Source organism: Myotis davidii, unplaced genomic scaffold (assembly GCF_000327345.1).
Source record: "Myotis davidii unplaced genomic scaffold, ASM32734v1 scaffold142, whole genome shotgun sequence".
Taxonomy (NCBI): domain Eukaryota; kingdom Metazoa; phylum Chordata; class Mammalia; order Chiroptera; family Vespertilionidae; genus Myotis; species Myotis davidii.
In genome coordinates, this window is record NW_006294400.1 from 5,039,691 (window position 1) to 5,054,149 (window position 14,459).

General features: G+C 44.6%; 1 protein-coding gene across 2 annotated transcripts in view; it reads left to right on the plus strand.

Moving 5' to 3' along the window:
* Nucleotides 1-4,466, plus strand: part of PDCL (phosducin like) — a 6,995-nt gene extending 2,529 nt beyond the window's left edge. For both annotated transcript variants that reach the window (XM_006768610.2, XM_006768611.2), the window contains exons 3-4: nt 1,430-1,611; nt 3,018-4,466. In XM_006768610.2, coding sequence (XP_006768673.1) covers nt 1,430-1,611; nt 3,018-3,569 — 734 coding nt within the window. In that variant the 3' untranslated portion in view covers nt 3,570-4,466. The remainder of the gene's footprint in view (nt 1-1,429; nt 1,612-3,017) is intronic.
* Nucleotides 4,467-14,459: the final 9,993 nt, after the last annotated feature.

Sequence of the window (14,459 nt, forward strand, 5' to 3'; positions counted from 1 at the left end):
ATCTATAGTATGAGGTATAAATACTTTTCATTTGTCTTTTGACTTTGTGTTTTTTTTTCCTGGCAAGAAATATTTGTTTTTATGTACTTAAAAGCATTTATAGTTTCTTAATTTTGTTTCTTACTTAAAAGGCCTTTCTTCACTCTAGGGTTATAAAAAACTGCCCCATGCTTTTCTTAATATATTTATGATTTTATAATTTCTTACACTTATAAATTCATCCAGTGATTTGTCTTTTTCTGTACTATATCACACTGTTTTAAAATACTGTATTATGATATGTTTTAGTATGGTAAGGCTAGTCCCTCCTCAGTACTCTTCTATGTCATTATTTTTCCTAACTTTTACTTTTGTGTTTTTCCAAAGCAAATTTAGGAGCACGCACACATATGTGTAATCATGTATTTTCACTGGGAATGCACTAAATAAGTAGATTAATTTAGGGGCTATTGGCACCCTTATGTGATGCTGGGTCACTCTAGTCAGAAATAAGGCGTTGTCTTTCCATTTATTCAGGTTTTCTTAGCATTTCTCGGTAGTATTTTCTTTGCATGGATTCTTAGCTCAGCGGCTTGTGTATTTCTCAGTCATGTTGCATGCTCCCTGTGGGGTCAGCAGCAGCTCTGCTTCTTCACATGTTCTCTCCTAGGAAGTAGCTGAAAGACGTGCCTTTTTCATGACCAAGCGCAGGGAGCAAGAGAGGGCTGTTGGGGACATGTAATGGCGCATACATATTTTGCTCAGAAGTCATTGGCCAAGAGAAAGTCACATGGCCAAGCCCACATCACCTGGTTGGGGAGGCATGTCCTCATTCCACAAGGCACAAGTCACATGGCAAGGGGCAGGGTTATATATATGGGGCAGGGAGGTGTGGGGGTAGCTTGAGTAACATAACAACCTGCCATAATGTAAAAATTCAGATCATACAGAAGTGTAAAATGGTTCCCTTAGATCCTACTACCTAGAGACAACCACTATTAACATCCTTCTAGTCCTTTCCCTTTGAACATACAGTATGCGCACACATATATTGGTATCCATAAATATTTATACATACACATACAGTTCTTTTTCTATATTGTTCTGCATTTGGGCTCCCCCCCCCCTTTTTTTTTACCTAATATATTTGAACATCTTTCATGGCAGGGAACAGAGCTATCTCTTTCTAAGAGTTCCTATACTTTCCTTTGGGTAGATGAAACATAATTTATTTAACATCAATTAAATAATGCATCTCCTAACGTTGCACCCTTAGCTTGGCCCTTTAAGTATGGTAAACTATGCTGCATGGACATCACTGTGTGTAGACTACGCTGCCCTCTGTGAGCATTGCTGTGGAGTCGATGGAGGGAGCTTTAGACCGAAGTGAACTGGTCCATAACTCCTTGCCCGTTCTTCTTGCTTACCTCCATGTTCACCCCTAACTCAGGTCCGAAAGGTGTGATCAATGACTGGCGCCGCTTCAAACAGTTGGAGACAGAGCAAAGGGAGGAGCAGTGTCGGGAGGTGGAAAAGCTGATCAAGAAGCTGTCAATGACCTGCAGGTCCCATCTGGACGAAGAGAAGGAGCAACAGAAACAGAAGGACCTCCAGGAGAAGATCAGTGGGAAGGTAATTCCTAGAACCCTGGCTCTTCTCCGGAGCTGCCCTGGCGGCTGCAACTGGGCTTTAGTGATTCAGGAGGTATGGGGTGTTTGATGTGGCCTCCAAGGAGCTGCCATGCTGGAGAGCGTATAGTGTCATGTCATAACTCAGACACCCATGGGCTTGAATCTCAGCTCAGCCACTAGTGACTGTGGGGATGTCTCTTCTATTCTGAGTCTAGCTTTTCATTGATTAAATGAGATCAGTAGCCCTATCTCACAGGGCCGTGTGGGTATAATCCCCTTCACAGTGCCTGGTCCATTGAAAGTGCTCAGTAAATGTGAGTTTTCTGTTCTTGATTGAACTCTGACCTTGGGCCTTCAGAAATAATCCTCTGAGGTTGGTGGTATTATCCCCATTTATTGGATGATGAAACCAGTGCTTAGAGATGGGAGGGACTTGCTCAGGGTCATGCAATTAGCAAAAGCGTTGAGCACCTGCCCCCTGGTGTTTAGTGTGCATTATAGCTACCGGTCGAACGGTCAGCTGGTTGTTTAGGCTTTTATATATATATATAGATAATGCTAACTGGCAAAAGCAGGTCATAGCTTAATTTTGACCCCCACAACTGCTATTATAAAAACAAAAGCCATTTCAGCATGTGACTGTGTACTGTGTGTGGGGGATGTGCGTGTGTGTGTGCAGGCCCGGGATTATGGCTGTTCTTAAAGTTCCTTAATGTCCTGTTGTCTAGTCAACAAAAACAAAACCATGAATAAAATAATCCATTGTCAAGACTGATAACAAAGGAAAAGCAGGTGAAGTGATATTATCTGATGCTGCCTATTTGGATTTGAGAAGCAATATTAATACAGTAGTTAAAAGCCTGGGTTTTAAAATAATCTAGTTTGATTCCTGACCTTACACTTGTTACCTATGTGAATTGTGCAGATGATCTCAAGTCTTGTAACCTCATTTCTAAAGTGGGGAAAATAGCTGGGGGGAAGGTAGGGAGAGATTAACAGGGGAATTTATATGCATAGATGCATAGCCCATGAACACAGACAATAGTGTGGTGATGGCCTGGGGGAGAGGTGTGGGATGTAGGGAGTCAATGGGAAAGAAAAGTGGTGGTGGTGGTGGGGGGACATCTGTAATACTTTCAACAATAAGCGGTGGTGGTGGTGGTGGTGGTGGGGACATCTGTAATGCTTTTACAATAAAGATACATTTTAAAAGACTCAACATAAAAAAAAATAAAGTGGGGGAAATAAAGGCCCTTTCCAATGGGGTTAGCATAAGAATTCAGTGAAGTGTCACACACATAGAGCGCTGAGCATAGTGCCTTGCGTGTCCTAAGCATGGGTACCTGTGAACGGTCATGACAGGTGCTAGTTTGTGTTTCTGATGCTCACTTGCTGGTCCCCCTGCAGATAACTCTGAAAGAGATGGCCATGATGACCGGGGACCAAGACGACGAGGAGTTTCTGCAGCAGTACCGGCAGCAGAGGATGGAAGAGATGCGGCGGCGGCTCCATAAGGGGCCCCAGTTCAGGCAGGTGTTTGAGATCCCCAGTGGAGAAAGGTTTGTAGACATGATTGACCAAGAACGGAAAAGCACCCTCATCATCGTCCACATCTACGAGGATGGCATTCCGGGGACCGACGCCATGCACGGCTGCATGGTCTGCCTGGCCTCGGAGTACCCCGCGGTCAAATTCTGCCGGGTGAAGAGCTCGGTGATCGGGGCCAGCCGCCGCTTCACCAGGAACGCCCTTCCTGCGCTGCTCATCTACAAGGGGGGCGATTTGGTTGGCAATTTTGTTCGTGTCACTGACCAGCTGGGCGAAGATTTCTTCGCTGTGGACCTTGAAGCTTTCCTACAGGAATGTGGATTGCTCCCTGCAAAGGAAGTCGTGGTGCGGACGTCTGTGCGTAACTCTGCCACCTACCACAGCGAGGACAGCGATCTGGAAATAGACTGAACTGACTCTGGTGGCGTAGATCTCTCATTGTTTGGGCGGGAAGATACATCTCTGTGCTGATTTTTCTTCCTTCCTGTGTCTTCTGGCTTTGCAGCTATTCTTTAGAGTCCCTTTTGTTACATGTCAAGTCAAGAATTTCTTAGATTAAATCAGAATGCCGAATCATCGTGTGGCCAGCAATAAAGCAACTTAAAATTGTGTAACAGGGAACCAGGCTTTTGAACTGTTTACTCCAGATTCTCCAGCACGACATCCTTGTCACCTCCACTCACTGTTTCCATGGCATCCTAAAGACTGTGTCCTGGAAACTCTCAGATGATCCCAGAGGCCTGGCCAGGGCTGGGAGTCTAACTCTATATAGTGTGTCACTTGCAACGTAAATAGTACATTTCCTTCATCAAATGATTGTAAATTATATTTTAATTGTAATCAGACCCACAGTCCAAGAAGGCAGTTAAACATTCCCCCTGAGACCCTGTCCTCTATTGGGGGCTTATTTTAGGGTTCTAGACAATGTGCACCTGCCCCATTAAAGAAAGGGTGACCTTTCCTGCTGGACCCAGGTGCTGCCCAAGCACAAAGTCTAGAGTAGGAGGAAGGATCCATGCTGACCGCCGTGGAAGGCCAGTTTGACTTACAAATGAGAGCTGGGTGGAGCTGGAAAGTCTTTTTAAAGAAGGATCATTCAATAACACACTCATCTCTTTCTTTTCTATTTAATAAATTTTTTGTTTAATGTAGATTAAAAAAAAAAAAAGAAACTTTCCTCCCAGGGTGTTTTCTTTGTAGGCATTTTGTTTGTTGTTAAGACAATGGGATCATTCTGAACATACTGTTTATAGTATGGTCAGCCAGTATAGCAAACCGTTTTTCATGTTACTAAATTCTCTTCTACAACATTTTGTAAACGGCTGTTGATAATTCCATCGTATGGATGTGCTGTAGTTTGCCTGTTGGTTGTCGCTTAAAAAGAAAAACAGCACAGAATTTTTATTGCAAATCCTGCTGTCACTCACTAGCGGATGTTCATTGTAGAAAATGTTATAAAAATGAATTAAGTTAAAAATATTTTTAAAACCTTATAATTCAACCAACCAAAAATAATCCCTGATATCATTTTACAGGTATCTTTCTAGTGTTTTTGTGTATTTATAATAATGATTGTCATGTGTTTTTTTCCTCTTATTTTTTGCTTTAAAAAAATGTACATTTTAGGGTCAGGAAAATGTAATCTGGAATTAAATATTAGCTTAAAAATGATCAGTTTTGCTTTGCCTGACCATTTAGGAATTGACTAACTATAAGATGGGTCCTGAAAATATCTGTTGTAGTTAATCAACAAAAAGAAAGTGCTTGGGCCCTAACCGGTTTGGCTCAGTGGATAGAGCGTCGGCCTGTGGACTGCCCAGGTTTGATTCCTGTCAGGGCATGTACCTTGGTTTCGGGCACATCCCCAGTAGGAGGCGTGCAGGAGGCAGCTGATCGATGTTTCTCTCTCATCGATGTTTCTAACTACCCCTCTCCCTTCCTCTCTGTAAAAAAATCAATAAAATACATTAAAAAAAATAAAATGCTTGGTTTTTCTGATTATAAAAGCTCATTGTGCCTGGCCAGTGGTTGAGCATTGACCTATGAATGAGGAGATCACGGTGCCATTCTACTCAGGGCATGTGCTGTGTCCGGCTTGCAGGCTTGATCCCCAGTAGGGGATATGCAGGAGCCAGCCGATCAATGATTCTCTCTCATCATTGATGTTTTTATCTCTCCCTCCCCCTCTCCCTTCCTCTCTGAAATCAATAAAAGAAAATCTCATTGTAAAAGTGTGGAAAGTACTGAAAATTATTAGAATCAGACAACTGTTGTCAATGTTTATTTCCTTTCAGTCTTACTGTATTTAATAACATTGAGAACTTATTGAATTTAATTCTGTTTTGTTTTATTTAATACTATATCATAAATATTTTGACATATAAAAATTCTAAATAATTTTTAATGGCTTCATAATCCATTATTTGGATATACCATAATTTATTCACTAGTCCATTATTGGATATTTAGTTTAGAGGCACAGTTTTTTGCTAAAACACTTAGTATTTTGGATCATTTAGTATAGATTTCTAGAAGAGGAATTATTGGATAATGAACAGGAATGTTTAAAAATAGCTTTCTCCTGGTCAGGTAGCTCAAGTAGTTGGAGCATTGTCCCAAAGGTTGTGGGTTCGATTCCCAGTCAGGGCACAACCGTGTTTGATCCCTGTTTGGGGCATGTGTGAGAGGCAATTGATCAGTGTTTCTCACATTGATGTTTCTCCCTCTCTAAAAAAAAATCAATTAAAAAATAGCTTTCACAAGACACCTTTTGGTCTAATTGGAAATGAAAATATATTTTGCTTTCACAGAACCTTGACTTTGCCTTCAAGAACGGAAATTATAAAAAAAGTGAACAAACACGGTGTGGGGAAATCCTAGCATTAAATCACCAACTCAGGCCGAAACCGGTTTGGCTCAGTGGATAGAGCGTCGGCTTGCGGACTGGGGGGTCCCAGGTTCGATTCCGGGCATGTACCTGGGTTGCGGGCACATCCCCAGTGGGGGATGTGCAGGAGGCAGCTAATCGATGTCTCTCTCATCGATGTTTCTAGCTCTCTATCTCTCTCCCTTCCTTTCTGTAAAAAATCAATAAAATATATTTTTTAAAAAAATCACCAACTCAGGTGTAGTGCAAATAGCACAGGTTTTTGAGTTGGATCAGGGTTCAAATCCTGCTGTCACTCACTGGCAGAATAGCTTCCAGCGAGGTACCTAGCCTTCCTGAAACTCAGTTTCCTCACCTTTGCAATGGGAGCAATATCTGTTTCCTGGGTGGTTCTGTGACTGTGTTTCCCAAGGCGTGGTCCCAGAGCAGCAACTTCACTGGGGAACTTGTTCAAAATGCAAATTCTTGCCCTCGCTGGTTTGGCTCACTGGATAGGGCATCTGGCCTGCAGACCCAAGGGTCCTGGGTTTGATTCCGGTCAAGGGTACATACCTTGGTTGCAGGCTTCTCTCTCACCAGGGGGGTGTGTCCAGGAGGCAACCAATTGATGTGTTTCAGTCTTTCCCTTTCTCTTCCACTCTCTCTAAAAGACCAATGGAAAAATATCATCAGGTGAGGATTAACAACAACAACAAAAACACACAAAAAAACCCGCAACAACAACAAAAAGAAATGCAAATTCTCAGGCCCCTCCCTGGACCGATTGCATCAGGCATTCTGGAAGTGGCCCAGCAGCCTTCTTCGAAGCCCTCCAGGTGATGACGAGGCGGGACCAAGTTTGAGAATCAGGGACCTATCGATGAAGGTGAGTGACTGCCTCTGTCACAGAAGGGTTGGGAAAGGAGAGCACTCAGATCTTTCTCTTCCTGTTCAATATGATTCTCTTGGCTAGCCATGGCGTTGTGGAAAGGAAAGACTGCTATCGGCCTCTTGCACACCGTCTCAGTAGTTTTCCAACTCTCATTTTCCTCTGGAATGACATCCTCACTGAGACGTGGACTGTTTTCCTGCCTGTGTGGCATACCCTGTGTTCACTCTGGAATAGACTGTACCAGCTCTGTGGGCAAGAAACTCACCCCCTCCATGCCTCAGTTTCCTTACGTGATGGCAATCATAGTGCTTATCGCAGGGTTGCTGCAAGGATTCACTCAGTGAGCCAAAGTTCTCAGCATGGTGTGGCACATAGTAAACATCCCACAAACGTCATCTTTATCACCATCCATTCTCCACAGAGCCTGTGTCCATTTATGAAAAAAGAGCCCAATCCAAGATCCTGGATCCCTTTAGACTGAGTGGAAAACCCCACCTGGACTTCAAAACTCAGTGCAAATCTCACATCCGCCCTAGCTGTTTCGGCTCAGTGGATAGAGTGTTGACCAGCAAACCCAAGGGTCCCGGGTTCTATTCCAGGTCTATTCTGGTCAAGGGCATGTACCTGGTGTGGCGCATGCAGGAGGCAACCAGTTAATGTGTTTCTCTCACATCAGTATTTCTCTCTGTCTCAGTGGGAATGACAGAGGTTGGAAGACAGGTCCGTGAGTTACCACTTAGCGCTTTGCTTAACACATGGAAACGTCCCAATTAGTTATCTACTGCTGGCCTAGTGCTATCATTTTGTATTTAATTTAATGAAAAATGTAAAGTTTTCTCTAGGTAAACGCCCTGGTGATTGGAACACCTTGGCTCCCTTTCCTGTAGGGTAATCCCATCTTCAGCATGTGGGGTTGCCAAAGTTGAATTTTAATTGTTTGTTTACATATAAGACTATAAAGTCCTTGGGGACAGGGACTGTGTCATTTCTGGTCTCTGATCTAAGTTGACGTAAGTGAATGTTTGCTGCTTAAGTGGGGAAAGTTCCCTCGTAGGTCAGAATTCATCTCCATAGGGCAGAAGGCTGTCTATTATATTGCCTTTCTGGGAATGGAAGAGTGCTACCTACCTATGCTCACTGAGAACCAGATCACAAGTTCAAGCTAAATCCTAAACCAGTGGTTCTCAACCTTCTGGCCCTTTAAATACAGTTCCTCATGTTGTGACCCAACCATAAAATTATTTTCGTTGCTACTTCATAACTGTAATGTTCTACTGTTATGAATTGCAGTGTAAATATCTGATATGCAGGATGGTCTTAGGCGACACCTGTGAAAGGGTCGTTCGACCACCAAAGGGGTCTCGACCCACAGGTTGAGAACAGCTGCTAAACCCTGCGAGAGCATGTGAAAACGCTGGTTATAACCAGGTATGACCACATGGTGGAAGCAGAGGAGAGGGAACGAGTAGTTTTATTAAGTAACTGGAGCCAAACACTGGATTTGGGGCCTGAAGATGATTATGTCTTGCAACATATAGAAGTCATTTTATTTATTTATTTATTATTTTGTTGTTAATCCTCATCCAAGGATATATTTCCATTGATATTTTAGAGAGAGGGGGGAAAAGAGAGGGAAAGACAGAGAGAAACCACATCGATTGGTTGCCTCCTGCACAAGCCCTGACCAGGGCCCAGGCCAGGGAGGACCCTCCAACCAAAGTAGGTGCCCATGATCAGAATCGAACCCAGGACCCTTTGGTCCGCAGGCTGATGCTCTCTATACACTGAGCAAAACCAGCTAGGGCTTGAGAGAGAGAGAATTTGCTTTTAGGAAACAGAACCAGAAATATTATATTCACTCACTTTAAAGAATGAATAACAAAGACAAATATTGTTTGGTAAGTACTACATATATACACTCTTATAGTATGGTCAGTTAAGTTTGAGAGAACAGCTGGTCCAGGAAGAGAAGAGAAAGGCCATGGGCATGTACCAGTCCCCAGGTTAAAAGTCCCATTATTCATCCTCGATGACCTTTTGTCTCTGTCTCACTTGCCTGAACTGGTAAGTGACTAACATATATTGAGACTTACTATGTGCTGGGCTGTACGTGGGAGCCCAGCCAGCCCTCCGCCCCTCCGCCCTTCCAGCCAGGCGCTTTGCGGCCTCCACTTTCCGTCCTTGGTTACCAGGGCTCTTTCCAGCTAGTCTTCAGTTGATTATGCAGGGTGTTTTTGTTTCTTTCTTTCTTTTCTTTTTTTTGTATTTTAGTTGCAATTCCTGTTTGGTCCTGGGAGCGAGTCTGTGTAGCACCCACTTACGCCAGCCATTTTTAAATCTCCTTTTCAATAGTGCCCCGTTGTGGACACTCTGGGAAAAGCCCCCAGTAAGGGTTTAGTCGTGATAACGCCCTCTTGTGGATATTATGAGAACAGCATCCTAGTGATGAATTCTACAAGTCTGAAAAGAAAACCCCATCCTAGATACTGTGAGAGAGAGGATTGGGGTGAAAGAGAACATTCTATACTTGTTCGTTGGCTGGATTCTTATTTTTCCACTGTTCACTGATTCATTTAACAACTCTGAGCCTTAGTTGCCTCATCTGTAAATACAAATGCAGGAATTTCCTAAATGTCAATGAGTGGGTCCAGATGATTTCTTCCTGTGTTCTTTCTTCGGTTACAAGTAATTTATGCATTAGCCAATTATTTTCCTCTCTTGTGCAATTCATGTGGGTACAATTATATTTTTCATACTGATTTGTAAGATTTCTTTGTACATATGGACATATTTGCCATATATTTTATAAATATTTTAAATTCTTTGTTTAAATTTTAAAAAGCGTAAATTTTTTATGGCCATAGAAAAGCTTTTAACATTTTTTTTATTTTTTGAACCATTTAAAAATGTAAAATCCATTCTTAGCTCATTTGCTGCACAAAGGTAGGTGGTGGGTCAGATTTGGCCTGTAGGCAGAGCTTGTACCCATGTACTAATATGTTCATTGAATTTGAACCATCTTTGAATTCCTGGAATAAATACCTCTTGATTATGAATATACTGCTGGTTTTGATGTGCTAATATTTTATCTAACATTTTTGTGTTCATATTCATGTCAGATTTGGTCTAGGAGAGATTTCAAACTTTTCATGGGACAGAGATATTTTTTATTTGGCTTACATAACATTTAACATTTTTTATTTTATTTTTATTTATTTCAGAGAGGAAGGGAGAGGGAGAGAGAGATAGAAACATCAATGATGAGAGGGAATCATTGGTCAGTTGCTTCCTACATGCCCCACAGTGGGGATTGAGCCCACAACCGGGCATGTACCCTGATCGGGAATTGAACCATGACCTGCTGGTTCATAGGTCTACGCTCAACTACTGAGCCACGCCAGCTGGACCATTTAAAAATTTTGTTTGAATGAATAGCCAATATTTAAAAATTGGGAGATATATTAAAAGCTAGAGATTTCTGGCTTTTTTCTTTTCTTTTTTTTTTTTTAGTATAGCAAAGGTGGAGATTTATTGAAAAACAAGTACAGACTCCCACATGGGGAGGGGGATAGGGTCCCTTCTGGCTTTTCTTAAAAAGTTTATCAAAACTGGGAGAATGTGGGCCCAGCTTTGTCACATTTTACACATCTTCTCTATGATGTTTTCTATTTCATTAATTTCTCTTTTATATTCATCTTTGGTCTATGGTTTTCTGTTGTTAACCTTAGGATGAAAGAAAATCATTGCTGGGTGCCTCCTGCATGCGGCGCACAGGGGATCGAGCCCAGAATCCAGGCACGTGCCCTTACCAGGAATGGAACCCTGACCTCCTGGTTCATAGATGGAAGCTCAACCACTGAGCCACGCCAGGAGGGCCCAGAGTTCTCTTTTATTTGTTTGTGTTTGTTTGTTTATTTGTTTCTAAAAGAACCAGGCTTCGGTTTTATTGTTAAAGCCTATTTTCAGCCATGGCCGATGTGGTAAGTGGTTGAATTCCTGGTCAAGGGTTTCAGGTTGGATCCCCAGCCTGGTTGGGCACATGCAAGAGGCAACTACTCGAAGTGTCTCTCTCATATCCTTGTTTCTCTCTCTCTCTTAGCCCTCCCTCCCTCTCTTCCACTCTCTCTAAAAATCAATGGGAAAATATCCTCAAGGGGGAAAAAAAGGGACATAGGTAATACTTATAACAATAAAGATTTAAATAAAAAAGAAAAAATGTCCTCAGGAGAGGATTAACAACAACAACGAAAAGTCTATTTTCAAAAAAAAAAAAAGGAATTTAACTTTATTATTTTCTTTTAAGATTTTCATCTGAATTAATTTGTTCCTCTTCTAACTTTTTGAAATAAAGATTTATTTAAAATTTTTTTGAAAATCTTATTTTCTAAATAAACCATTTTCCTGCTTGAACTTTGTGTTCTGTTCCATTGATTTGTTTGTCTCCTTCCTGGGACTACAGTATTATAATACTCTCTAACATCTGGTAGTCCTAGACCCCTTTATTATTATTTTTCAAAATTTGTTTGGCTATTAGGCCAGATGATATCTTAAAGGTACTTTAACATTCTTTTTAAAAAAATATATTTTATTGATTTTTTACAGAGAGGAAGGAAGAGGGATAGAGAGTTAGAAACATCGATGAGAGAGAAACATGGATCAGCTGCCTCCTGCACACCCCCTACTGGGGATGTACCCGAAACCAAGGTACATGCCTTTGACCGGAATCTAACCTGGGACCCTTCAGTCCGCAGGCCGACGCTCTATCCACTGAGCCAAACCAGCCGCTTTAACATTCTTTAATAGCTAAGGTGAAAATGCACCCCCTCCCCCCCGCCAAATCCCATTTGTCCCTTTCTTCCAAACCCAAAAAACAGTCCTTATTCTTCTAGATCAGTGGTTCTCAACCTTGGCTGTACATTAGAATCACCTGGGAATCTTTTTAAAATCCTGATTTCTGGGCCTCATCCTCCGGAAATTCTGTTTCTTTGTTACTAATGTTGTGGCCCCACCCCAAAACAAAGAAACAGAATTTCCAGAGGATGAGGCCCAGAAATCAGGATTCTAAAAAGATTCCCAGGTGATTCTAATGTGCAGCCAAGGTTGAGAACCACTGTTCTAGATACAGAGTTAGTTAGTCTTTAAAAATGCTTATAATCAATCTTTTTATGTGAATATGGTTTATGTGTATAGTGCATTTAAATGTATTTTGTGTGTGTGTCGTGTGATGTGTGACTATGGGCTTGTGTATGTGCATAGATACATATAGTGTGGGGCGTGTGTTTATATATGTATGAGGTATGTATGTAGTGTGTTTATTTATATGTAGGTGATGTGTATGCATATATAAGGTGTGTTTGCATATATGGTATATCTGTACATAGAAAGTGTTATGATATGTCTGTGTGTGCAGCGTGTTTGCAGTGTGTGTATTGTGTGTAGTATGCATATGTATGTATGTGTGTGTGTGTTTGTGGGGGGGGTATGAGGTGTAAAAGAGATACCAGGGCCCGCAGTCACGGGGTGCTAGAGTCTTCAGGGTATGTTAGAAAGCCAGGCTTGGTCCTCACGTTCCCCTGCCTTTCTGGGGAAAAGGCACTACCCAGGCTCCCACTCACTTTTGTCCAGAGAAAAGAGTGGCCTGCCCCTTTAAGAGAAGGAAACTGTCCGTGCTCTACTAAGTAAAGGGCTTTACTGATGGTGGTAAAGGTGGTGAAGGTGGTGTTATCACACAGGTCAGATCAGGATCAGAGTGGCATTGGGGTCTTTGAACTAAACAGGTTAGTTGCTGAATGGGGCTGAAGGAGTCAGGAGGGACTTGCAAGGCACTGGGACCGTTGTCCTGAGTGGGGGTGCGGTGCCCATGTGGTCCTCCCGGCCATTGACGGATGGGTCCCCTGATCCTGAGGGTGCATCTGCAGGAAGCTCACGGCTTCCCTGGTGTGGGCTCTCCAGCGGTCCCGGGCAGAGCTGGGAAGGAGCCGCTGTCACCGTGGGCACAGCACGCTCTCCTTCCCTGTGCACCTCCTGATGCCCACCGGGAGAGAACACCCCTCTCAGGGGGCATCCTCCGGCCAGGCTAGCCATGCTCGCCGCTTGCCCCTCACGTCTACGGCACCTCCAGCCTCAGGGTTCTGTCTGCCTGAGGATGTGTATCTCCCCTGGCTGGATGGAGTGGCAGAGCCAGGACACCCCCTGCACAGAAGGAAGCGTGGACTCACACTTCCCAGCCAGTGAGATCAGGCACAATCAAGTCCAGGGCGCAGGTGCGTCTACCTGCCACGGAGTTGGGGCCGGGGGAACTGGCTGGCCCTCGCTAAGGACCGTGCTCGGATGTGAGGCCTGGGGAAAGGTTAGAGCACGGCCTCACACAGCGCCAGGATTCAAGCAAGCCACTGGCCTTCATGGGACACGGTGGCACTTGGCCACTAGTTTGCTGATTTGGGGCTCCCGTTTCTGCTTCCTGCCGGTGGCCAGCTGGCGCTGGGGCATCTAGCTCCCTCACCTGCATCAGGAAGGCAGGTCTGCTACCTCCACGTGCTGTTGGCCACGGGGCAGGTATGCACGCCAAGGGACAGCAGAAGGAGGGTGGTCTTTGGGGCAGACGGGCCTGGGTTTACATTTCAGCTCTGCCAAGTCATCCACTCTCCCTGCTTGAGGTTCAGATTTATCCCTGGTAAACGGGGGCTAATGCTTCTTGGGGTTCCTATGAAGATTAAATGAGATGATGCGGGTAAATTGCCCAGGTTAGCCCCTGGCACCTGGCCCTCAATATATCTAACCTTTCTCCCTACTTTCTCTCTGACACCCCCCAGCCCTGTCTCGAGTGCATCACGGAGCCACAAATATCCATTTGGCAACTTCTGACGCTTCCCATTTTTAGACTTAGAAGAGGAGCGGCTTTCCCTCCCACAGCAGCGACAGTCGAGATTGGCAGAGCAGATGTCTTGGTGTGAAACTGCTCCCAGGAGGCGTCCCATGCATGTTTGCAGACAAAGCTGCCCTTTCTTCCAGCTCTGCCTCCTTGCAGCAGGGCCTGGAGAGGGAACGCGTCTACCCCGCTCTGCGTACTGAGCGTTTCTGTTCCCTCAGATTCCGGGAGCCCGTCCTCCTGTCCCCGGGCACCCGGCTGCTGAGGGGACCACGAGGCTGCCCTGGTCTGGACCCGTGCCAGCCCGTTCCCCTTCAAGAGGAGGCTCGGGGGCAGCCGGAGAGGGCAGGGCTTGGGATGGCGCTACAAGCCGGGGTGGCCGGGCCCACCCAAGTGTGGAGAACACTTTCCCAAAGCCTCCGGGGCCAGGAGGGTGCTCAGGTCTGGTGATTACAGGTCTGAGCTTCAAAAGCATGTTACCAACCTGGCGCAGCGCTGGCGGGGGGAACTGGACGAGCAGGCCCAGCGTGGCCGAGCGGGCAGCCCAGGAGCGGTCCCGGAGCCGGGAGCCCTGGCGTGGCCGCCTGTCCTGCGGGCTTCCGGGGGGACTGCCGTCCAGGCGCCGTGGCTGCCCTTGCCGTTGGGGCGCCAGCGCCTCGCAGCCTGCGCCCGCGT